The sequence below is a fragment of the Rutidosis leptorrhynchoides genome, chromosome 10 (assembly GCF_046630445.1).
Source record: "Rutidosis leptorrhynchoides isolate AG116_Rl617_1_P2 chromosome 10, CSIRO_AGI_Rlap_v1, whole genome shotgun sequence".
Lineage (NCBI taxonomy): Eukaryota > Viridiplantae > Streptophyta > Magnoliopsida > Asterales > Asteraceae > Rutidosis > Rutidosis leptorrhynchoides.
In genome coordinates, this window is record NC_092342.1 from 290,037,652 (window position 1) to 290,063,949 (window position 26,298).

The 26,298-nt window shown below is 36.9% G+C and overlaps 1 protein-coding gene across 1 annotated transcript; it reads right to left on the reverse strand.

The window, feature by feature from the left end:
* Positions 1–24,382: 24,382 nt before the first annotated feature.
* LOC139871142 (uncharacterized) lies at positions 24,383–24,925 on the reverse strand. Its single transcript, XM_071858878.1, has 2 exons — positions 24,661–24,925; positions 24,383–24,555 (listed from the first exon to the last, which is right to left on the reverse strand). Exons 1-2 carry the CDS (start codon positions 24,923–24,925, stop codon positions 24,383–24,385), a joined length of 438 nt encoding a protein of 145 aa, XP_071714979.1.
* Between the last annotated feature and the right edge of the window lie 1,373 nt (positions 24,926–26,298).

Genomic DNA, 26,298 nt, shown 5'->3' on the forward strand with positions numbered 1-26,298 from the left:
GTTATGTTCGGATTCACTAAGGCGCGTAAAGTTCGGCCAACCCTATTGTTATGTATGACTAAGGTATGAATCGTGTGAAGTTCGGATTCATAAAGGCGCGTGAAGTTCGGCCATCCATAATAGTCAAATTGTTTGAAGGTGGTGAGTCGCGTGATGTTCGGATTCACTCAGGCGCGTGATGTTCGGCCAACCTTCATGTGGTTTAGGTTAAGCGGTTAACCTTCTTGATGTTGTTGAGTATATTATTTGTGTATGCACGTATATACTTATTGTTGTGTTGTAGCTAATCTTGTGGCGTTAGCTTGGAGTTTTCGTAGCGTGTAGCTACTTTGTGTATGTGCCTATTTATAGCTTGCTTGCTATGCGGTGGTGGTATGTGTTTACTCTTTGTGCTTGGTGATGCGTAGTCGTTTTATGCATATGTATGTGTATAGTATCTTTACATTCACTAAACATTAGCTTACCCTCTCGTTGTTGATATTTTTATAGGTTCGCGTGTTGGCGGCTCAGGTAAGCGTGGGGATTAGAAGATCTTGCTTTTGAATTTGATTAAGATTGGGTAGCGTATCCCCAATCACTGTGCTCGGTCTTTAGTTTATGTTAAAACTCAAGTGGTCGAAAACTCGTAATTTTGTACGAAAGTCGTAAAACGGCCGATGTGGGCCTGATGTCGTAAAACTCGGTTTTATTGTGGAAAACTCTTAGTTTTAATTATTATAACATATTGTGAAAGTGTTTTCGTGTGAAGGTGTCGGGAAGCGGGTTTTCCGCTCTCGTAAAATTGTGAAACTGATCAGAATATTTTAGTTCATTTGGAGGCCGTCCCACCCTTCAGAACTGGACGCCGTCCAGATGTGCTGAACCAGAAATTTTTTTTTTAAGGCGTGTTTTTGGTCGGATAATGGGTTGGGTCGTTACAAGTGGTATCAGAGCATGGTCTAAGGGATTTTGGTGACTTGAGATAGGTGCCTAGACTTAGACTTTTGTGTGTGCTTATTTGTTACGGGACTTGTAGGGATTACGGGTCGGAATGGGAATATGGTTAGTGCCTTAATTGTAGGTGGGCTAACGTTTATATTAATATGCGGATATTATTAATATACTATTGCGTTGTGTTTTGTTATTGTTTGCGTTGCGAATATCATCAAGCAAGATAGTCGTTGTACTAACAAGTTGATACGGCGTGTGTGCGTGATAAGGACTTGCAAACCTTATTACGGGTGCAAATCGTGTCTAATAAGTGATGTACGACGAGTGTTGAGCAAGATGGGGCGGTTTGGTGCACGTGGTTTTATTTCTTTTCCCGTGTTTAATCGTTTTTTGCATTCTTTAGAATGGCGACGGGAAATGGTACATCAAGCGGACGAAATAACAACGATGAGTTTGCGGCGAGGGTTGAGGCCGAGTTTGCAAAACAAGTGAAAACAATTCGAGAAGAGTTTGAAAGAAGGCTTATCGAGCATCGGGGTAATGGTAAGAAGGAGTTTAGTTACAAGGAGTTTCGAGCGACTAAACCTCCTATGTATCATGGAGAACCGGATCCGTTAGTGAGTACTCGTTGGATCTCGGCATCGAAGGATGTTTTCGTACAAGTGAGTGTCCTCCGGACAAGAAAACGAGAATCGCTACTAGTTTGTTGCGAGATGGTGCGAAAGATTGGTTGGATGGTAAAATTGATACGGTCGGCGAAGAACCGTTCATGAGTTTGTCATGGGGTGATTTTAAGAAAGAATTCTTTGAAGAATTACGAACGCAAGCCGACTTGATAAGAATGCGTGAGCAAATACGCGTGTTGAGACAAGGGTCTATGGACCTAAATACTTTACGGGCTACCTTTATGTCTAAGGCGCGATATTTCCCCGAGTACGTGAATAACGAAAGGTTGTTGATGCAAGACTTCCGTAAGGCTTTAAATGATGAGTTACGTGGGAAGATAAGCCTTGGGCAAGTGAACTCGTTTGCCGAGCTATTTTTTGTGGCTAAGGGTTTTGAGCCATATCCTTGGGAGATAATCGATAATGCTCCGAGTAAGAGAACAGTTGACTCGTATGGCGCTCCGAGTAAGAGAATCAAAAGCGCAACTGAAGGTACGAGTGATGTGGGGAAAGGAACATCGAGTTCTAGTGAGTCTAGATGTTTCAAATGTGGCGAAAGAGGCCACAAGTTTTGGGAGTGCCCGGCATCGGGTGATGGTGATGTTGTGTGTTTTAATTGTCGTGGAAGAGGGCATCGCAAAGCGGAGTGTCCCGCGCTAGGGACGGCGAACGTCACGAGGAGACGATGAGGTACAATTATGTTGTTTTTGCATAAAGTACTTTTGTGTTAAATGCAGTGTGAGTGTAGGCCTTGGCTAAATTTTATTCTCCGTTGGAGATAATAGTAGCGGGTGGTCGGCCTACGATTGTGATATTGTTAGGCACTCAGTTGTAGTGACCCGAACTTTTCCATGTTTATATATATTAATTGAGATTGATATTTACATGACTAAATGTTTCCAACGTGTTAAGCAATCAAACTTGTTGAGACTTGATTAATTGAAATAGGTTTCATATAGACAATTGACCACCCAAGTTGACCGGTGATTCACGAACGTTAAAACTTGTAAAAACTATACGATGACATATATATGGTTATATATGTAGTTAACATGATTTTATTATAAGTAAGTATCTGATTAGGTATTTTAACAATGAGTTATATACATAAAAATGAGACTATTAAATTAAGAAACTCGAAAACGATATATATAACGATTATCGTTATAACAACGTCTTACTAGGTACATATGAATCATATTAAGATATTGATACACGTGGTTAATTATGTTAAATGATAAGTAAATATATCATTAAGTGTATTAACAATGAACTACATATGTAAAAATAAGACTACTAACTTAATGATTTCGAAACGAGACATATATGTAACGATTATCGTTGTAACGACATTTAACTGTATATATATCATACTAAGATATATTATATATCATAATATCATGATAATGTAACAATTTAACATCTCATTTGATATAATAAACAATGGGTTAACAACATTTAACAAGATCGTTAACCTAAAGGTTTCAAAACAACATTTACATGTAACGACTAACGATGACTTAACGACTCAGTTAAAATGTATATACATGTAGTGTTTTAATATGTATTTATACACTTTTGAAAGACTTCAAGACACTTATCAAAATACTTCTACTTAACAAAAATGCTTACAATTAAATCCTCGTTCAGTTTCATCAACAATTCTACTCGTATGCACCCGTATTCGTACTCGTACAATACACAGCTTTTAGATGTATGTACTATTGGTATATACACTCCAATGATCAGCTCTTAGCAGCCCATATGAGTCACCTAACACATGTGGGAACCATCATTTGACAACTAGCATGAAATATCTCATAAAATTACAAAAATATGAGTAATCATTCATGACTTATTTACATGAAAACAAAATTACATATCCTTTATATCTAATCCATATACCAACGACCAAAAACACCTACAAACACTTTCATTCTTCAATTTTCTTCATCTAATTGATCTCTCTCAAGTTCCATCTTCAAGTTCTAAGTGTTCTTCATAAATTCCATAAGTATAGTTTCATAAAAATCAAGAATACTTCCAAGTTTGCAAGTCTACTTCCAAGCATTCTAATCCATTCCAAGTAATCATCTAAGATTAAGGAACCTTTGTTATTTACAGTAGGTTATCTTTCTAATTCAAGGTAATATTCATATTCAAACTTTGATTCAATTTCTACAACTATAACAATCTTATTTCGAGTGAAAATCTTACTTGAACTGTTTTCGTGTCATGATTCTGTTTCAAGAACTTTCAAGCCATCCAAGGATCCTTTGAAGCTAGATCTATTTTTCTCATTTCCAATAGTTTTATCCAGAAAACTTGAGGTAGTAATGATGTTCATAACATCATTCGATTCATACATATAAAGCTATCTTATTCGAAGGTTTAAACTTGTAATCACTAGAACATAGTTTAGTTAATTCTAAACTTGTTCACAAACAAAAGTTAATCCTTCTAACTTGACTTTTAAAATCAACTAAACACATGTTCTATATCTATATGATATGCTAACTTAATGATTTAAAACCTGGAAACACGATGAACACCATAAAATCGGATATACGCCGTCGTAGTGAAACTGGGGGCTGTTTTGGTTTGGATAATTAAAAACTATGATAAACTTTGATTTAAAAGTTGTTCTTCTGGGAAAATGATTTTTCATATGAACATGAAACTATATTCAAAAATCAAGGTTAAACTCAAAGTGTAAGTATGTTTTCTAAAATGGTCATCTAGACGTCGTTCTTTCGACTGAAATGACTACCTTTACAAAAACAACTTGTAACTTATATTTCTGACTATAAACCTATACTTTTTCTGTTTAAATTCATAAAATAGAGTTCAATATAAAACCATAGCAATTTGATTCACTCAAAACGGATTTAAAATGATGAAGTTATGGGTAAAACAAGATTGGATATTTTTGATCTTTTTAGCTACGGGAAATATTTAACAAATCTATGGAAATAATATCCTAGCTAACTTATATTGTATTATACATGTATTCTAATATATTATGTAATCTTGGGATACCATAGACACGTATGAAAATGTTTTGACATATCATATCGACCCATGTATATATATTATTTGGAACAACCATAAACACTCTATATGTAGTAATGTTGGAGTTAGCTATACAGGGTTGAGGTTGATTCCAAAAATATATATACTTTGAGTTGTGATCTAGCCTGAGACGTGTATACACTGGGTCGTGGATTGATTCAAGATAATATATATCAATTTATTTCTGTACATCTAACTGTGGACAACTAGTTGTAGGTTACTAACGAGGACAGCTGATTTAATACACTCAAATCTTTAAAACATAATAAAAATGGTTGTAATTATATTTTGATCTTACTTTGATATATATTTACATATTTGTATAGGTTCTTGAATCGATCCGTGGCCAAGTCTTATTTCCGAGGAAGGAAATATCTGTGAAAGTGAGTTATAGTCCCACTTTTAAAATCTAATATCTTTGGGATGAGAATACATGCAGGTTTTATAAATGATTTACAAAATAGACACAAGTACGTGAAACTACATTCTATGGTTGAATTATCGAAATCGAATATGCCCCTTTTTATTAAGTCTGGTAATCTAAGAATTAGGGAACAGACACCCTAATTGACGCGAATCCTAAAGATAGATCTATTGGGCCTAACAAACTCCATCCAAAGTACCGGATGCTTTAGTACTTCAAAATTTATATCATATCCAAAGGGTGACCCGGAATGATGGGGATATTCTTATATATGCATCTTGTTAATGTCGGTTACCAGTGTTCACCATATGAATGATTTTTATCTCTATGTATGGGATGTGTATTGAAATATGAAATCTTGTGGTCTATTGTTACGATTTGATATATATAGGTTAAACCTATAACTCACCAATATTTTTGTTGACGTTTAAAGCATGTTTATTCTCAGGTGAATACTAAGAGTTTCCGCTGTTACATACTAAAATAAGGACAAGATTTGGAGTTCATGTTTGTATGATATTGTGTAAAAACTGCATTCAAGAAACATATGTCGATGTAATATAATTCTGTTGTAAACCATTATGTAATGGTCGTGTGTAAACAGTATATTTTAGATTATCATTATTTGATAATCTACGTAATGTTTTTAAAACCTTTATTGATAAAATAAAGGTTATGGTTGTTTTAAAAATGAATGCAGTCTTTGAAAAACGTCTCATATAGAGATCAAAACCTCGCAACGAAATCAATTAATATGGAACGTTTATAATCAATATGAACGGGACATTTCAGTTGGTATCCGAGCGTTGGTCTTAGAGAACCAGAAAATTTGCATTAGTGTGTCTTATCAAGTTTGTTAGGATGCATTAGTGAGTCTGAACTTCGACCGTGTTTTCTTTAAAAATGATTGCTTAACATTTTTATTGGAAACTATATATTATTAACATGTAAATATTATGTGATATATTAATCTCTTAACATGTTTGATATTGTGTGATAGATGTCTACCTCTAGCACAAATCCCATTGACTTACCTAATAATAACGAAGAGTCGAATATATATTGGCAAGATTCACAAGTTCCTGAAGAACCGGAAGAAGAGAAAACGGAACCGGAAGAAGAGGAATCAGAAGAAGAGGAACCGGAAGAAGAAGAGGTTCTGGAGGGGGGAATAGTAGGAACCACAGAAAACCGGTCAAATAAAAGAAAATCCTCAACCAATGGACCAAAGTTAATAATGGTCAATGGTGTTTCCGCAAAGGAAGCAAAATATTGGGAAAATTAACAATTTTCCGAAGAATCGGATCCTGATGAGGATTCTGATGATGTTATAGAAATTACCCCGACCTAATTTAATGAGGCAAAAGAAAATAATAAGGGAAAAGGCATCAAAATAGAGAAATCTGATTCCGACCTCGATGAACTTTATATGTACCGTCAACACCCGTATTTTCAATATCGTGACAATAACCCGGGAACCTCTAAACCACCAGGTTTTTCTAAACCAATGTGGAAAATGACAACTCGTATTAGAGGAACATCATATATCCCTAGAAGATTAGGAAAAAGAACCAAGTTCGAAGAAGAAGAAACCAGTGATTCAGATTTGAGGGGTGTGAGCATGTTGTGTAATAAATGTATTGTAGTGTACTTGTACTTTTATGTTCTATGTAAAAATTGCTTGTATTGTTTGTTATTACGAATCTAATCCTTGTCTATTTTACAGTATAAAAACAAAATGGACGTTAAGGGTAGACAACCGAATATTTTAGAAGACCTACCAGAGGATATGATTGAGGAAATCTTGTCTAGAGTCGGTCAGAATTCATCAGCACATTTAGTTATGGCGAAATTAACTTGTCAAACATTTGAAAGACTTTCCAGAAATGCCTTAGTTTATAAAAGGCTTTCCTTTGATAGGTGGGGTATATCACATTGGGGAGACTTTAAGTTACGCCGTGTTTTCTTTAAAGCGTTAAATGCGAGGAACTCAAATGTAATTTTACGCTACGGGTTAAGAACCTATTTTGACTCAACATATCCCAACATAGGATTTCGTGAATTAGAAAGAGCTTCTAACATGCAACATAAAGAAGCATGTTATGCTTACGGGTTAGTGATGTTCGCTTCTTACCAAAGTGAGAAAAAGAACATCGGATTGCAGCTTTTAAATAAAACTTTCCCACAAGTGACGGATTCAGTAGTTGGGGTGAGAAACAAGGTTTTTAGATTATTACGGGGCTGTTGGACATTAAGAAACCCTCGTCCTTTTGATGACATTACAACATGCTGCCTAGCTAATGGTCATAACGGTTATTTTCCACAAGACCAAGGATGGGAAGTCGTCTTAGTAAAACCAGAATGCATGACTTGTTTCTGGACTTATGAATTACGTGTCTTTATTTCCTTTGCTGAACAACTTGCGTATTAACTTGATTTATCTTCAAAACTGTCCTGTATCATAGTGTACTATATTTCATGTTATATGTAATATAGCGAAGTTGTAAGTTTGAAGAATATTTGTATGTGATATATTATTATAATCAGTTTTTCATATGGAATTGTAGTAGTTGAATTGTATATTAGCTACTAAGTATGAACTTAACGGGTAGGTAGTACCCGAATTTAAACTTATAAAACGCTAATATGAAGAAAAAGCTTTTATAAATGAGTTCATATTATGCTACGAGATACTATTGACTACTCTTAATATTCTGTATGATTAAATTGTTTCATTTGACTATTTTAAAGGAAATGACACCGACTACTCGACACACCTTGAATATGAGCGAAGAGGAATTTCGTGCCTTTCTTGCTTCAAACATAGCCGCAGTACAGGCCGCGCTACATACTAACAATAACTCTGATTCTAGCAATACAGCTAACGGCGTAAGAAATCGTGTAGGATGCTCCTACAAGGAATTCACTGCCTGCAAACTTTCAGAATTTGATGGGACCGAAGGACCAATCGGATTGAAACGGTGGACCGAGAAAGTTGAATCGGTGTTTGCCATAAGTAAGTGTGCTGAAGGAGACAAAGTGAAGTACGCTACGCATACCTTCACAGGTATTGAGTTAACATGGTGAAATACCTATCTAGAGCAAGTGGGACAAGATGCTGCTTACGCGCTACCGTGGTCAGCATTCAATCACTTGATGAACGAGAAGTATCGTCCCAGAACCGAGGTCAATAAGCTCAAGTCAGAACTTAAAGGGTTACGAATACAGGGATTCGATATTACTTCGTACAAAAGACAATTCACAGAATTGTGCCTATTGTGTCCGAGAGCGTTCGAAGATGAGGAAGAGAAGATCGACGCGTTTGTGAAAGGGTTACCGGAGAGAATCCAAGAAGATATAAGTTCACACGAGCCTGCCTCCATACAAAAGGCATGTAGAATGGCTCACAAACTAGTGAACCAGATTGAGGGAAGAATTAAAGAACAGGCGGCCGAAGAGGCCAACGTGAAGTTAGTCAAAAGAAAGTGGGAGGAAAACGGTGATAAGAGTCACCAAAACAACAACAACTATCCCAACAATCGCAACATCAATCGCAACTACAACAAATGGCAAAACAACAACAACAACAACTACTACAACAATCATCCCAACAAAAATAACAACCGCAATCAGAAGCAGCTATGCTAAAGGTGTGAAAAGTATCACTCGGGGTTCTGCACCAAATTTTGCAACAAGTGTAAAAGAAATGGTCATAGCGTGGTGAAGTGTGAGGTCTACGGACCAGGGGTTAATAGAACGAAAGGAACAAATGGTGTCGGAACGAGTAATGGCGGAGCAAGTAGTGTCGGAGCAAGTTATGCCAATGTAGTTTGTTATAAATGTGGAAAATCGGGCAACATTATTAGAAATTGCCCGAACCAGGAGAACACGAATGGACAAGGCCGCGGAAGAGTTTTCAATATTAATGCGGCAGAGGCACAGGAAGACCCAGAGCTTGTTACGGGTACGTTTCTTATTGACAATAAATCTGCTTACGTTTTATTTGATTCGGGTGCGGATAGAAGCTATATGAGTAGAGATTTTTGTGCTAAATTAAGTTGTCCATTGACGCCGTTGGATAGTAAATTTTTACTCGAATTAGAAAACGGTAAATTAATTTCAGCAGATTATATATGCCGGAATCGAGAAATTAAACTGGGTAGCGAAATATTTAAGATTGATTTGATACCAATAGAGTTAGGGAGTTTTGATGTAATAGTTGGCATGGACTGGCTGAAGGAGATGAAAGCAGAGATCGTATGTTACAAAATGCAATTCGCATTGTACGAGAAGAAGGAGAACCCTTAATGGTGTACGGAGAAAAGGGCAACACGAAGCTACATCTTATTAGTAATTTGAAGGCACAAAAACTAATAAGAAAAGGTTCTATGCTGTTCTAGCACACGTCGAGAAAGTAAAAACTGAAGAAAAGAGCATCAATGATGTTCCCGTCGCAAAATAATTTCTCGATGTATTTCCGAAAGAATTAATGGGACTACCTCCACATCGATCTGTTGAATTTCAAATAGATCTTGTACCAGGAGCTGCACCAATAGCTCGTGCTCCTTACAGACTCGCACCCAGCGAGATGAAAGAACTGCAAAGCCAACTGCACGAAGTATTAGAACGTGGTTTCATTCGACCAAGCACATCACCATGGGGAGCTCCTGTTTTGTTTGTAAAGAAGAAGGATGGTACATTTAGGTTGTGTATTGACTACAGAGAGTTGAATAAACTTACCATCAAAAACCGTTATCTACTGCCGAGAATTGATGACTTATTTGATCAACTACAAGGCTCGTCAGTTTATTCGAAAATCGATTTACGTTCTGGATATCATCAAATACGAGTAAAGGAGGATGATATTCCAAAAACTGCTTTTAGGACGCGTTATGGTCATTGCGAGTTTATGGTTATTCCGTTTGGATTGACTAACGCACCAGCTGTATTCATGGACCTTATGAACCGAGTGTGTGGGCCATATCTTGACAAGTTTGTCATTGTTTTCATCGATGACATACTTATTTACTCAAAGAATGATCAAGAGCACTAAGAACATTTGAGAAAAGTGCTAGAAGTATTAAGGAAAGAAAAACTGTACGCTAAGTTTTCAAAGTGTGCATTTTGGTTGGAAGAAGTTCAATTCCTCGGTCACATAGTGAACAAAGAAGGTATCTAGGTGGACCCGACAAAGATCGAAACCGTTGAAAAGTGGAAAACCCCAAAAACTCCGAAGCATATACGTCAATTTTTAGGATTGGCTGGTTACTACAGAAGATTCATCCAAGATTTCTCCAAAATAGCAAAACCCTTGACTGCATTAACGCATAAAGGGAAGAAATTTGAATGGAAGGATGAACAAGAGAAGGCGTTTCAGTTATTGAAGAAAAAGCTAACTACGGCACCTATATTGTCATTGCCTGAAGGGAATGATGATTTTGTGATTTATTGTGACGCATCAAAACAAGGTCTCGGTTGTGTATTAATGCAACGAACGAAGGTGATTGCTTATGCGTCTAGACAATTGAAGATTCACGAGCAAAATTATACGACTCACGATTTGGAATTGGGTGCTGTTGTTTTTGCATTAAAGACTTGGAGGCATTATTTATATGGGTCAAAAGTATTATATATACCGACCACAAAAGTCTCCAACATATATTTAATCAGAAGCTACTGAATATGAGACAATGCAGGTGGATTGAACTGTTGAATGATTATGATTTTGAGATTCGATACCACCCGAGGAAGGTGAATGTGGTAGCCGACGCTTTGAGTAGAAAGGACAGAGAACCTATACGGGTAAAAGCTATGAATATAATTATTCGTACTAACCTTACTACTTAAATAAAGGAGGCACAACAGGGGGTTGTAAAAGAAGGAAAGTTGAAGAATGAGATACCCAAAGGATCAGAGAAACATATTAATATTCGGGAAGACAGAACCCGATATAGGGCTGATAGAATTTGGGTACCAAGGTTTGGAGATGTGAGAGAAATGGTACTTAAAGAAGCACATAAAACTAGATATTCAATACATTCCGGAGCGGGGAAGATGTATAAAGATATCAAGAAACACTTTTGGTGACCGGGTATGAAAGCCGATATTGCTAAATATGTAGGAGAATGTTTGATGTATTCTAAGGTCAAAGCTGAACATCAGAAACCATCAGGTCTACTACAACAACCTGAAATCTCGGAATGGAAATGGGAAAACATTACCATGGATTTCATTACTAAATTGCCAAGGACTACAAGTGGTTATGATACTATTTGGGTAATAGTTGATCGTCTTACCAAGTCAGCACACTTCCTGTCAATGAGAGAAGATGACAAAATGAAGAAGTTAGCGCGATTGTATTTGAAGGAGGTTATCTCCAGACATGGAATACCCGTCTCTATTATCTCTGATAGGGATGGTAGATTTATTTCAAGGTTCTGGCAGACATTGCAACAAGCATTGGGGACTCGTCTAGACATGAGTACTGCCTATCATACACAAACTGATGGGCAGAGCGAAAGGACGATACAAACGCTTGAAGACATGCTACAAGCATGTGTTATTGATTTCGGAAACAGTTGGGATCGACACCTACCATTAGCAGAATTTTCCTACAACAACAGTTATCATTCTAGTATTGAGATTGCGCCATTTGAGGCACTTTATGGTAGAAAGTGCAGGTCTCTGATTTGTTGGAATGAAGTAGGGGATAGACAGATTACGGGTCCAGAGATAATACAAGAAACTACCGAGAAAATCATCCAAATTCAACAACGATTGAAAATCGCCCAGAGTCGACAAAAGAGCTACGCGGACAGTAAAAGAAAAGATATAGAGTTTGAAATTGGAGAAATGGTAATGCTTAAGGTTTCACCTTGGAAAGGCATTGTTCGATTTGGTAAACGGGGGAAACTAAATCCAAGGTACATTGGACCATTCAAGATTATAGATCGTGTCGGACCAGTAGCTTACCAACTGGAGCTACCTCAACAACTCGCGGCTGTACATAACACTTTCCACGTCTCGAATTTGAAGAAATGTTTTGCTAAAGAAGATCTCACTATTCCGATGGACGAAATCCAAATCAATGAAAAACTTCAGTTCATTGAAGAACCCGTCGAAATAATTGATCGTGAGGTTAAGAGACTTAAGCAAAACAAGATACCGATTGTTAAGGTTCGATGGAATACTTGTAGAGGACCCGAGTTCACCTAGGAGCGTGAAGATCAGATGAAGAAGAAATACCCGCATCTATTTCCAGAAGATTCGTCAACACCTTCAACAGCTTAAAATTTCGGGACGAAATTTATTTAACGGGTAGGTACTGTAGTGACCCAAACTTTTCCATGTTTATATATATTAATTGAGATTGATATTTACATGACTAAATGTTTCCAACGTGTTAAGCAATCAAACTTGTTGAGACTTGATTAATTGAAATAGGTTTCATATAGACAATTGACCACCCAAGTTGACCGGTGATTCACGAACGTTAAAACTTGTAAAAACTATACGATGACATATATATGGTTATATATATAGTTAACATGATTTTATTATAAGTAAGTATCTAATTAGGTATTTTAAAAATGAGTTATATACATAAAAATGAGACTATTAAATTAAGAAACTCGAAAACGATATATATAACGATTATCGTTATAACAACGTCTTACTAGGTACATATGAATCATATTAAGATATTGATACACTTGGTTAATTATGTTAAATGATAAGTAAATATATCATTAAGTGTATTAACAATGAACTACATATGTAAAAATAAGACTACTAACTTAATGATTTCGAAACGAGACATATATGTAACGATTATCGTTGTAACGACATTTAACTGTATATATATCATACTAAGATATATTATATATCATAATATCATGATAATGTAACAATTTAACATCTCATTTGATATAATAAACAATGGGTTAACAACATTTAACAAGATCGTTAACCTAAAGGTTTCAAAACAACATTTACATGTAACGACTAACGATGACTTAACGACTCAGTTAAAATGTATATACATGTAGTGTTTTAATATGTATTTATACACTTTTGAAAGACTTCAAGACACTTATCAAAATACTTCTACTTAACAAAAATGCTTACAATTAAATCCTCGTTCAGTTTCATCAACAATTCTACTCGTATGCACCCGTATTCGTACTCGTACAATACACAGCTTTTAGATGTATATACTATTGGTATATACACTCCAATGATCAGCTCTTAGCAGCCCATATGAGTCACCTAACACATGTGGGAACCATCATTTGACAACTAGCATGAAATATCTCATAAAATTACAAAAATATGAGTAATCATTCATGACTTATTTACATGAAAACAAAATTACATATCCTTTATATCTAATCCATATACCAACGACCAAAAACACCTACAAACACTTTCATTCTTCAATTTTCTTCATCTAATTGATCTCTCTCAAGTTCCATCTTCAAGTTCTAAGTGTTCTTCATAAATTCCATAAGTATAGTTTCATAAAAATCAAGAATACTTCCAAGTTTGCAAGTCTACTTCCAAGCTTTCTAATCCATTCCAAGTAATCATCTAAGATTAAGGAACCTTTGTTATTTACAGTAGGTTATCTTTCTAATTCAAGGTAATATTCATATTCAAACTTTGATTCAATTTCTACAACTATAACAATCTTATTTCGAGTGAAAATCTTACTTGAACTGTTATCGTGTCATGATTCTGTTTCAAGAACTTTCAAGCCATCCAAGGTTCCTTTGAAGCTAGATCCATTTTTCTCATTTCCAGTAGTTTTATCCAGAAAACTTGAGGTAGTAATGATGTTCATAACATCATTCGATTCATACATATAAAGCTATCTTATTCGAAGGTTTAAACTTGTAATCACTAGAACATAGTTTAGTTAATTCTAAACTTGTTCGCAAACAAAAGTTAATCCTTCTAACTTGACTTTTAAAATCAACTAAACACATGTTCTATATCTATATGATATGCTAACTTAATGATTTAAAACCTGGAAACACGATGAACACCATAAAATCGGATATACGCAGTCGTAGTGAAACCGGGGGCTGTTTTGGTTTGGATAATTAAAAACTATGATAAACTTTGATTTAAAAGTTGTTCTTCTGGAAAAATAATTTTTTCATATGAACATGAAACTATATCCAAAAATCAAGGTTAAACTCAAAGTGGAAGTATGTTTTCTAAAATGGTCATCTAGACGTCGTTCTTTCGACTGGAATGAATACCTTTACAAAAATAACTTGTAACTTATATTTCCGACTATAAACCTATACTTTTTCTATTTAGATTCATAAAATAGAGTTCAATATGAAACCATAGCAATTTAATTCACTCAAAACGGATTTAAAATGAAGAAGTTATGGGTAAAACAAGATTGAATATTTTTGATCTTTTTAGCTACGGGAAATATTTAACAAATCTATGGAAATCATATCCTAGCTAACTTATATTGTATTATACATGTATTCTAATATATTATGTAATCTTGGGATACCATAGACACGTATGCAAATGTTTTGACATATCATATCGACCCATGTATATATATTATTTGGAACAACCATAGACACTCTATATGCAGTAATGTTGGAGTTAGCTATACAGGGTTGAGGTTGATTCCAAAAATATATATACTTTGAGTTGTGATCTAGCCTGAGACGTGTATACACTGGGTCGTGGATTGATTCAAGATAATATATATCGATTTATTTCTGTACATCTAACTGTGGACAACTAGTTGTAGGTTACTAACGAGGACAGCTGACTTAATACACTCAAATCTTTAAAACATAATAAAAATGGTTGTAATTATATTTTGATCATACTTTGATATATATTTACATATTTGTATAGGTTCTTGAATCGATCCGTGGCCAAGTCTTATTTCCGAGGAAGGAAATATCTGTGAAAGTGAGTTATAGTCCCACTTTTAAAATCTAATATTTTTGGGATGAGAATACATGCAGGTTTTATAATTGATTTACAAAATAGACACAAGTACGTGAAACTACATTCTATGGTTGAATTATCGAAATCGAATATGCCCCTTTTTATTAAGTCTGGTAATCTAAGAATTAGGGAACAGACACCCTAATTGACGCGAATCCTAAAGATAGATCTATTGGGCCTAACAAACCCCATCCAAAGTACCGGATGCTTTAGTACTTCGAAATTTATATCATATCCGAAGGGTGTCCCGGAATGATGGGGATATTCTTATATATGCATCTTGTTAATGTCGGTTACCAGGTGTTCACCATATGAATGATTTTTATCTCTATGTATGGGATGTGTATTGAAATATGAAATCTTGTGGTCTATTGTTACGATTTGATATATATAGGTTAAACCTATAACTCACCAACATTTTTGTTGACGTTTAAAGTATGTTTATTCTCAGGTGAATACTAAGAGCTTCCGCTGTTGCATACTAAAATAAGGACAAGATTTGGAGTCCATGTTTGTATGATATTGTATAAAAACTGCATTCAAGAAATATATGTCGATGTAATATATTTCTATTGTAAACCATTATGTAATGGTCGTGTGTAAACAGTATATTTTAGATTATCATTATTTGATAATCTACGTAATGTTTTTAAAACCTTTATTGATAAAATAAAGGTTATGGTTGTTTTAAAAATGAATGCTGTCTTTGAAAAACGTCTCATATAGAGGTCAAAACCTCGCAACGAAATCAATTAATATGGAACGTTTATAATCAATATGAACGGGACATTTCATCAGTAGAGTGTATGAGTGGTGTGTTGCGCCTTGACTCTATTGTGCGAGTCTTCAGGTGCTCAGGCATTCGGTTGATATCGGGTCGTTAAGCTCGTTCGAGTGAGACCCTTAAGGTTCCGATTGTGTTGTGTGTATTATTGATATGAGTGACATTCCTAATGGAAATACCATATGATGACGTTTTGATAAATGGACGAAGGGTGTAAACCTTGGTGCAACCAAGCATTCCTTAGTGGTGGGAAATGTTTCTACCAAGCCATGGGAGTAGGCTTTGGTGTTCGGTTATTAAGAGCGTGTTCGCTTTTGCGTTGAGGATGGTGAACCATGAGGTTCGACGGGTGGATAAAACTCTAAGGATCGAGTGTTTGATCTCGATGTGTGTTGGTAACGGAGTCTACGTGATGCGATGTTAGGTGCCTCTTTCATACCTACTAGCGTGGTATTCGACTCCAATGGTGTATCGGTTACATTGTACTTAGGGTACCAGAGAGAAACCCTTAGGTACATGTGTTACTAGGTGGAAATTTGACAAGCTAGAGGAATCGGAGAATTGCAAGATTTAAGTTTGTGTAATTTGTGGTGAACTCTACGTTCGAAGTAATTAAGGATAGGTTAAAATTCTTCGTGTGCTCAAGGTTGGAGCAAGGTATCGTGATGGGTACATTATGGAATATGAGGCGGAAGGATCTTGTCTTTCTTTAACATGTGGGTTGTATGAGTCTCAATGAGACGGAGATGGACTCGACGGTCGACTGAGTCAAAAAAGATGTGGTTATGGAACGAAGTTTAAGTGGGGGAGTTTGTACTCTCGCACGAAGATGTTCTAGTGTGTTGATATTAGATGATGCTCATATGGGTTCGGAGCTAGCGTTGAGACCTACGTTGGTCGATTGTGGTAAAAGTACGGTTTGGAATAAATTTTACTTAAGGTTTTGGATTTAAATTACCGCCAAGGTGGTAATGTGGTGAATCTCTTTGAGAGATAATGGACGTATTTGACGAGCAAGATGAGATCCCTCGGTTAAGGGATGTGCGTGTCGGATTCTCTTCTATAGAATTATTGTTATGTGCCTATGTGTGATATAGGTGTTTCTTGCTTTTTTGTGGTGGCGTTGTGTACACGTACGTGTGATGCGTGTGCAAAGATTTTTGATGTGAGTGGAATGTTTCTAAGTATGTGTCTATACTTGTTATTTGGGATGGATGGTTAGTGTATTCCGTTAGGATTCACTATGGTGTAGCAGTGCGCGATGTTACACTACTTGTTTATTGAGGCCAAAAGAGCGTATGTGATCGGTGGGTTATGGCCGTGACTCGGTCCGCTAACTTCACCATGGGAGTAGTGTTATATCGGTATGGTAAAACGTTATCGGAATAGGAGTACCATTCATGTGGTTGTGTTGTGAACTATTAGTTGTCTTATACACCAATGGTGGGATCGTGAGGACCATGTTGTGTGATTAGTGATGCGATAGCCGTGTTTCGCTCACATATTGTTACGGGTGTGACAATAGTCGATTTTGTACACCTTGGGTTTAGCGTTGCCATAGTCGTTTTGGGCACTATCGGTTTTAGCCGTTTGCTTATGATGTTACGATAGCTGCGTATTGGTCGTATTGCGCACTACAAGGGATGTTTAGTGATAAGTGTTATCCGTAAGGATTCGTTTTTGTTCGGTCTTCATCGTTCGGGTTGTTGACCTTAGGTGGAGACATGGTTGCTATTAGCAATGTACTTGGTAAGGGTACGCTAAGGGATTGATATCTCGATAAGAGATTGGTTGAGTTTTTCCCGATGGGAGAGATTGAGCATGTTTTAGTGCTCGAATTTGTGAATTTGATCAATCGCGGGTGACAATTTAGTGTCAAGGACGATTCATTGAGAAGAATTGCCTAGAGAAGTGTGATGAAAACATGATGATTCCGCGTGTGCTAAGTGATTGTTGTAATTTTTGGATGTTGTGTGCATTGCATGTCTCGAAATGCGTACGCGTATGAACTTGGTAAGTGGAATAATCTCCGAGATTGACGATAAACGTGGTGGAAGTCGAATTGGAACGCATGGTTAAGGACCATAGAGTGTGGTTCCGGTTGGTTAAGTGATGGAGATCACGGGGACGTGATCTAATTTAAGTGGGGGAGAGTTGTAAGACCCTGTTTCAGTTCAGCCTTGATCAGTTAAGTGGGACGCCGTCCAAGAAGTGGGACGCCGTCCAGTAAAGAAGGACTGGACACCGTCCAGATTGTTTGGATGACGTCCAAGTGGTCTGACGGGCCAGTTGGGTAATTTTAAGATTTTAAAAGGGGTATGTTGGTCTTTTCACTTGGTGGCCAATTTTAAGCCACAAATGATCAAGGTTGAGCTCATTCAACCTTATCCTCACCCAACCTATCCTCTCATCTTCAACCTCAAGTTTTAGAGAGAGAGAGAAGAGTGAGAAAGCTTGAGAAAAGGAAGAAGAAGCTTGAATCGATCAAAAGCTCGCGTATTAAAGTGGTTCATCTCGTTCTTGGCTACGTTGTGGTTGTTGTGGTAAGTTCTAACTCCGAATTTCATTTTTTGATTTGATATTCAAGTTAGGGTTTGAACTTAAAATGTTGAGAAACCCATTTAAACTTTTGAAGTGAGTTCATTGATGCTAGTAATCGGGTTTATTGTTGTTTTTGGTGGGTTTTGGGTTGGAAACCGACTTGGCCATGGTTAGGGTTTGTAAATTGGGTATAATCACTAGTGTTAGCGATTATGGAAGTGTTGAAACCCATTTGGGCGCATTTATTTGACTAATTTTGAAATGGGTCAAAATTAGGGTTTTGGTGTCAATTTGGGAAAGATAAGTGTTTGACACTTATGGTTGGGTTTGATTGGTATTTTAGGACCATTTTCACTTGTGTTAGTGATTATTGGTTAGTTTGGGCGCGGTTTGTGCTTGGAAGTGCATTTGGGTCGAAATTGCACTAAGTGTTAATTGGGTTGGTTTGTAAATCCACCCTAATTGTGTTGGTTGATATGTGTTAAATGGAATAGGTACGTTCCATTGGCGAGTTGCGGGATTGAATTGCACTTCATCGAGGCATTTAAGGTGAGTGTAAATTTACTATACATGTATGTATGCATAGGATGGGTGCGTGTGTGTGGAGTGACCCTTGCTCGGGTTTGCTCTATGTATGTGTGGGCGAATGGACTCCTCTTGTTCTTCGGGTCCATATGATACGCTTATGCGTTTTAGGTTACCACCCTTGATGTTGTGATTGGCTAGTGTATTGGATAAACCCTTTGGCGATGGGTTTTGCTAGCTTTTGTCGTGGTGATGATTCGGGTAGTGAATCGCGTGATGTTCGGATTCACTAAGGAGCGTGAAGTTCGGCCAACCCTATTGTTATGTATGACTAAGGTATGAATCGCGTGAAGTTCGGATTCATAAAGGCGCGTGAAGTTCGGCCATCTATAATAGTCAAATTGTTTGAAGGTAGTGAGTCGCGTGATGTTCGGATTCACTCAGGCGCGTGATGTTCGGCCAACCTTCATGTGGTTTAGGTTAAGCGGTTAACCTTGTTGATGTTGTTGAGTATATTATTTGTGTATGCACGTATATACTTATTGTTGTGTTGTAGCTAATCTTGTGGCGTTAGCTTGGAGTTTTCGTAGCGTGTAGCTACTTTGTGTATGTGCCTATTTATAGCTTGCTTGCTATGCGGTGGTGGTATGTGTTTACTCTTTGTGCTTGGTGATGCGTAGTCATTTTATGCATATGTATGTGTATAGTATCTTTACATTCACTAAGCATTAGCTTACCCTCTCGTTGTTGATATTTTTATAGGTTCGTGTGTTGGCGGCTCAGGTAAGCATGGGGATTAGAAGATCTTGCTTTTGGATTTGATTAGGATTGGGTAGCGTATCCCCAATCACCATGCTCGGTATTTAGTTTATGTTAAAACTCACGTGGTCGAAAACTCGTAATTTTGTACGAAAGTCGTAAAACGGCCGATGTGGGCCCGGTGTCGTAAAACTCGATTTTATTGTGGAAAACTCTTAGTTTTAATTATTATAACATATTGTGAAAGTGTTTTCGTGTGAAGGTGTCGGAAGCGGGTTTTTCGCTCGCGTAAAATTGTAAAACTGATCAGAATATTTTAGTTCATTTGGACGCCGTCCAAAAGGCTTAGGACGCCGTCCCACCCTTCAGAACTGGACGCCGTCCAGATGTGCTGAACCAAAAATTTTTTTTAAGCCGCTTTTTTTGTCGGATAATGGGTTGGGTCGTTACGGTAAAATAGTGTGTGATTTAACTCATTATTTAGGTCATCTTTGTAGATGTAATACTTAGTCATTAATCAGAAGTTGTGATGTGGTATAGCGGTTGGTGGCATGCCTCCTTTATGGGGGTTAGGAGTTCGACCCCCGTTGGCTATATATTAAAACCACAATTTCATCTCTGTCATTAAGTATCCACCCATAGCACCTTTCCCATATCGGTTGGGGGGGGGGTTTAAATTGGAGAGGGGTTTTATTTAGCCGTGCCCTTGGATCGGTTTCAAGGTTTCCTCCCGGGCAGCGACGGGGCGAGGTTATTATCGCTGCATCGGCATATTCGAAACGAGAGATGATCGCAACGGGTGGTTTAGTCCCCCTCGGGTGATCCCAATCGTTGTTCAAAAAAAACTTAGTCATTAATAGATTGTATTCACATGTTTTTAGATGTAATACTTAGTCATCTTTTTAGATGTAATACTAAGTTATAGAGGAAGCAAATAAGCAAGATGAAGGAGGAGAAAAGACAAAGGAAGAGAAAAGGTGAAAAGACAAAGGAAAAGAAAAGGTAAAAAGATAGGAGGGATAAATGTAAATTTAATTAATATTATTCTTTTAATGTGCGAGTTTACATCTTGTACAACATAATGTACAACTCATTGACTTTTAGTTTGTGTACATCAAAATTGAGTACATATTTAACAACAAATTGTACAAGTAAGAATGCATCCATGTCTAATTGTCTACTACTTTTATTCTTCTTTATACTGACTATTTGATAATTGATGTGTGGTTTATACTCTAAAAATAACTAGTAAATATCACCCAATAATTATCACACAATACAGGCAACTAGTCCCGATCGTGCAGCAATTTATAAGTAAAATTGATCAGTTCATCCACAGAGAGCAGTTTTATCAGAAACTTTAACTTGTAATTATTCTAGTAAAATTAAGGTTGCTTTGTTTAGAGTTTAAACGCGTAATAAATTGAATTAAAATCGATAAAGACAAAGGTATCCACTTAGATTCAATTCTCTCGGATCAGGATTGCTGTTAAGTTCATTTCAAACAATTATATTGGTGGTAACACTATGATTGTCTCTCGATTCTCACAGATTATAGACTAAATTAATAGCCCAACCCTCGTTAATCCTAATTCTCTAATCTAGTTACCAATGAATTAATCAATATATTTATCTGACTTGAATTGCATAAGTCTCCCTAACAATTCCACAATTACTAAGTTCTATCACAGTTTAATTACTAATTAATCAATTATACCGGTCTCCCGTATATAATCAACCAAAGGCCTAAGTTATTCACGTTCAATAACCTAGTAAAGATCACCACTTATTCAACTCTCGTTGACTAGTTAATAATCCCCGTAACTTCAACTATTGATAAATCACTATAACAGTCGTTCTTAGCCAAACAATACATGAAATAATAAGATCCAATTGTTCAAATCATAAGGATAGCAATCCTTCACCTTAGTTCAATCATCTAAGTGAATACAACTAATTTAGCTACTCATGATAAAGTAAAGAACACAAGAACATGCAAAATAAACCATTGAATCCATTAACATAAATAAGAATAAAAGTAATAGCAAAACTAACCACAATTGTTGTTATGTTGCAAAGATAATGAGAAACTGAATAAAAACCTTAGAAATTCGTAAATAATAAACCGCATACCCTAAAAAGGGTTAAAACGCGTATTTATACTAATCCAAAAATCCGAGTCGGCTGCCAAATCTCGCGACCACATTAGGTGAATCGCGGTCGCGAGCCTTCACCCAAATCACGGCCGCATCACATCAAATCGCGACTGCGAGCTTGTGTTGTTCCTGACTTCTGAAGTTCTGTTAATAAATAGCGAATGCGAAATTTTTATCACGAGCAAGCCCAAACTCGCGACCGCATTTAAGGAATCGCGGCTGCGAGATACACCAATTCAACCAATATTTTTTCTGTTTTAATTCTTCACTTGGCATTTCGTTTCAGCTCATGATTTCTTCTTCAAAATAGAAGAACTTTCGACCAAATATCTACCAAAACCATATAACTCTTCAAACCATTTCATAGGAATGTTTCAACTCAAACATTAACATTTCCTTCACCATTTCCTCATTTATAACCACACTCTCAATAAAAACTAAATGATATTGCGAGTAAAAATATGTATAAATAGAGCAATATCAAAATCCCCCATACTTGAACCTTGCTTGTCCTCAAGCAAGTCTATCTTCAAATAATATTAACTCGAACAAAGATATACAAACTTAAACAACTCTTCAAAAGTAATAGAATCAAGAACATACCGATATCATCTTCAAAAATCATTAACTCCATATCGTGTAGTCTTCAACAAAGTTAGTACAAGGCTTAAGTCTTCAATCGACACCATCAACATTCAACACCCATTCAAGCCTAAGTTTACCCGAAACAATCATTCCCGGTCAAAGTCAACTACATCTTCTGAAAGGTCATCAAAACATCAGTCATCAAGTAAATACCTTTCATATTTCAAAAGTTGACCCCTTAACCTTGACCAATTACGTAGGATTAACAGGATAGCCATTGACTCAACAAAACACCAATCAAAATCATCCTTAATATCGTTAACAATTTACTCAATTTCACCAAAATAGACTCAAGGTATCAATCAATATGTATCATGAATTATATTCAGTAGTCACCTTGAAAATCATAAAATATAACCGAAATGAGCAAAACTTGAATCAACATAAAAATTACCATTCACCAATTGTACGCCTCCAAAAATATGCTCCTCAAATCAACCCGTATTGGCTATCCCTCTTTTACCTCCATGCCCCCAGAACACCAATAATTGTCAATTCTAAATATAAACGTCAATTCCAAAATTGGGTAAAGGTGGGTGTGCCAAAGCGTAGGGGACTGGTTACCCCTATCTTTATGGTCAATCCGGGCATATGATGACTGGCACTCATCAAGCTTTCTATCATAACTCGATGGTTTCTCTCATAGTAGGGTGAAAGCATTGAAGGAGGTTCATGGAATTAGTGCCCCACGTGGCTAATTAAGAGGTCCATTAATTCCATAATTTGGCTCAAAAGCCGGTGTGTATACAAGCCTTCCCGATTATGGGACAACCGCATAGGTAGTTGCACTAAAGCGAACTACTTTGGGTGTAAATTTTCGAAGGGTCTATTGCACGAAACATGAAAGATTTTACTTTCAAGCAATGGTCTTTTGAAATAAGCATAACTTGTAAGACTTTACTTACAAGTTCGAAAGACTTTACTTCCTAATAACAACATAGGAGGACTCGATTCTCCCGGAAGTGTTTAAACACTTGTTTGATTTATTTAAGGTCCTTGGACCCCACTTCCCACACATCTAGCTTTTATGCTAGTTTTAAGAAAATGTAGGAAGCAGATACTACATTCCCGTATTTTAAAAGTTACCATGGCTTTTGACCATGGCTTGCGTTGTCTAAGAAAATGCTAGCACGAAGCCATTGCTCTTACATAAAAAGACACCACGGTTGAAGCTCAAGGGTCCTCTTCCCACAGTACGATACATCGGTGTAAAACATCGTGAAATGAAGTATTAACCAATGTCAGTATGAAATGATGTGGATTAGGAAGTCTCCCACACCAAGTAAGATTGGCATTTGGAAGACTTGACTTCCTTTATGGATGGACTTGAATCATCCTACAATTTGGATTTTAAAATCCTGGAAGACTTTGCTTCCTTATTTTTAACAAAAATTATTCAAAAAGATCATGTAATGCCCTCATTTACATGAAATCAGATAACAAAGATAAATTCGAGAGGACAATAGTGAAAAGGGAAAAAGAAAAATAAACCCAGAATTTTTAGATTTTATATTGGTTTTATAATGTTTTTGGATTTTATGTTTTAAAAATGCAAGACAACAAATAAGAGAAAGAAAAACTTACAAATATGTACAAGGTTGATTTTTTAACGAGTCATTTACTCGACTCCATAATGTAATCACGTTTCCTCCGCTTAAAAGGTGAGGTCTTCCTTCTCGGTTTCATTGAATCCCTCAAAGTATAGCTTCAACCGATGACCATTCACCTTGAAATGTTCTCCATCTCTTCCAATTAACTCAACATGACCTGCCGAAAAAGCCTGTTTGACTACGAATGGACCGGACCATCGTGACCTAAGTTTTCCCGACAAAAATTTGAACCGTAAATTATAAAGTAAAACTTTTTTACCAGGATCAAACTCCTTTCTTTCTCATAAACGGGCATCGTGCCAACATTTAGTTTTCTCCTTATATGAAAAGGAGTTCTCATATGCATCTAACCTTAACTCATCTAACTCATTTAGTTGCACAAGCCTGTTTTCACCAGCCTTCTCAAGATCCATATTAACATTTTTCAACGCCCAATAAGCTCTATGCTCTACCTCTACAGGAAGATGGCACGCTTTCCCATAAATGAATTAAAACGGTGTGGTTCCGAGAGGTGTTTTAAATACGGTTCGGAAAGCCCACAACGCGTCATCTAATTTGCGTTGCCATATCTTCGGATTATCATTAACCGTTTTCTCAAGGATACGCTTCAAAGCACGATTAGTATTCTCCACTTGCCCACTCGTTTGTGGGTGATAAGCGGTGGAGAATTTGTGAATGATGCCATACTTCTTTAACACCTTTTCGAGAAGGTGATTAGCAAAGTGGGTGCCACCTTTGGAATTCCAAAACGCGAAAAGAGGTTTTTCAAGAAGTTCACCACGACCCGTGCATCGTTCGTGGGTAAAGCTTTGGCTTTCGCCCATTTAGACACATAATCGACGGCTACTAAGATATATTTGCAGTTGTGGGAACTTTGGAAGGGACCCATAAAATCAATTCCCCATACATCAATAACTTCACACACTTGGATGCCGGTTTGGGGCATCTCATCCCTTTTGGTGATTGTGCCCGTTCTTTGGCATGCATCACAAGTACGAACAAACGCATGAACGTCTTTAAATATTGAGGGTCAATAAAAGCCCGAGTCAAACACTTTCTTGGCAGTATGGCTTGGTCCATAATGACCACTGGTGGGACCTTGATGACAATGATCAAGAATTTGTTGAGCTTCTTTCTCATACACACACCGGCGAATCAATTGATCCGCACAAATTCAAAAAAGATGGGGGTGATCCTAAAAGTAATATTTCAAATCCGCAAAGAATTTCTTCTTTTGCTGATAAGAAAACCCCTTTTGAAGAACACCCGAGGCTAGATAATTTGCGAAATCTGCAAACCAAGGGACTTCCGGGTCCTTGACGACCCGCATCAAAAACTCATCAGGGAACGTGTCTTTAATGTCCGACTCATTAATTTTTTCCAAATTAGGATTCTCAAGTCGAGAATGATGGTCAGCGACAAGGTTCTCTGCCTCCTTTTTTATCGCGAATCTCAATATCGAATTCTTGTAAGAGAAGAAACCAACGAATGAGACGTTGCTTAGCGTCTTACTTAGCAAAAAGGTACTTAAGGCCCGAGTGGTCGGTATAGACAATGGTCTTAGATAACACCAATTAAGGACGGAATTTATCGAATGCAAAGACAACCGCGAAGAGCTCTTTCTCAGTTGTGGTATAATTAACCTGAGCTCCCGTTAGTGTCCTACTCGCATAATAAATCGGATGGAAATGATTATCATGGCATTGCCCTAAGACGGCTCCCAATGCATAATCGCTAGCATCACACATTAGCTCGAAAGGTAAGCTGAAATCAGGTGATACAATTATAGGAGCTTGTGTGAGCTTGGTTTTCAGAATGGAGAAGGCTTTCTTACAATCATCATTGAACTCGAAAGGAACGTCCTTCTTAAGAAGTCTAGTCATAGGGCGGGCGATTTTTGAGAAATCTTTTATGAATCGCCTATAGAAACCCGCAAGACCAAGGAAACTGCGAATGGCCTTAACATTCGAAGGTTCGGATAGTTTAGATATGACCTCAAGTTTGGCTTGATCTACCTCAATACCCGCATGAGATATTTTATGGCCTAGAACGATGCCTTCTTTTACCATGAAGTGGCATTTTTCCCAATTCAAAACAAGATTTGCTTTCTCGTAATGAATTAGCATACGTTCAAGATTTGAAAGACATGAGTCAAAGGAGTCTCCAAAGATGGAGAAGTCATCCATAAAGACCTCCA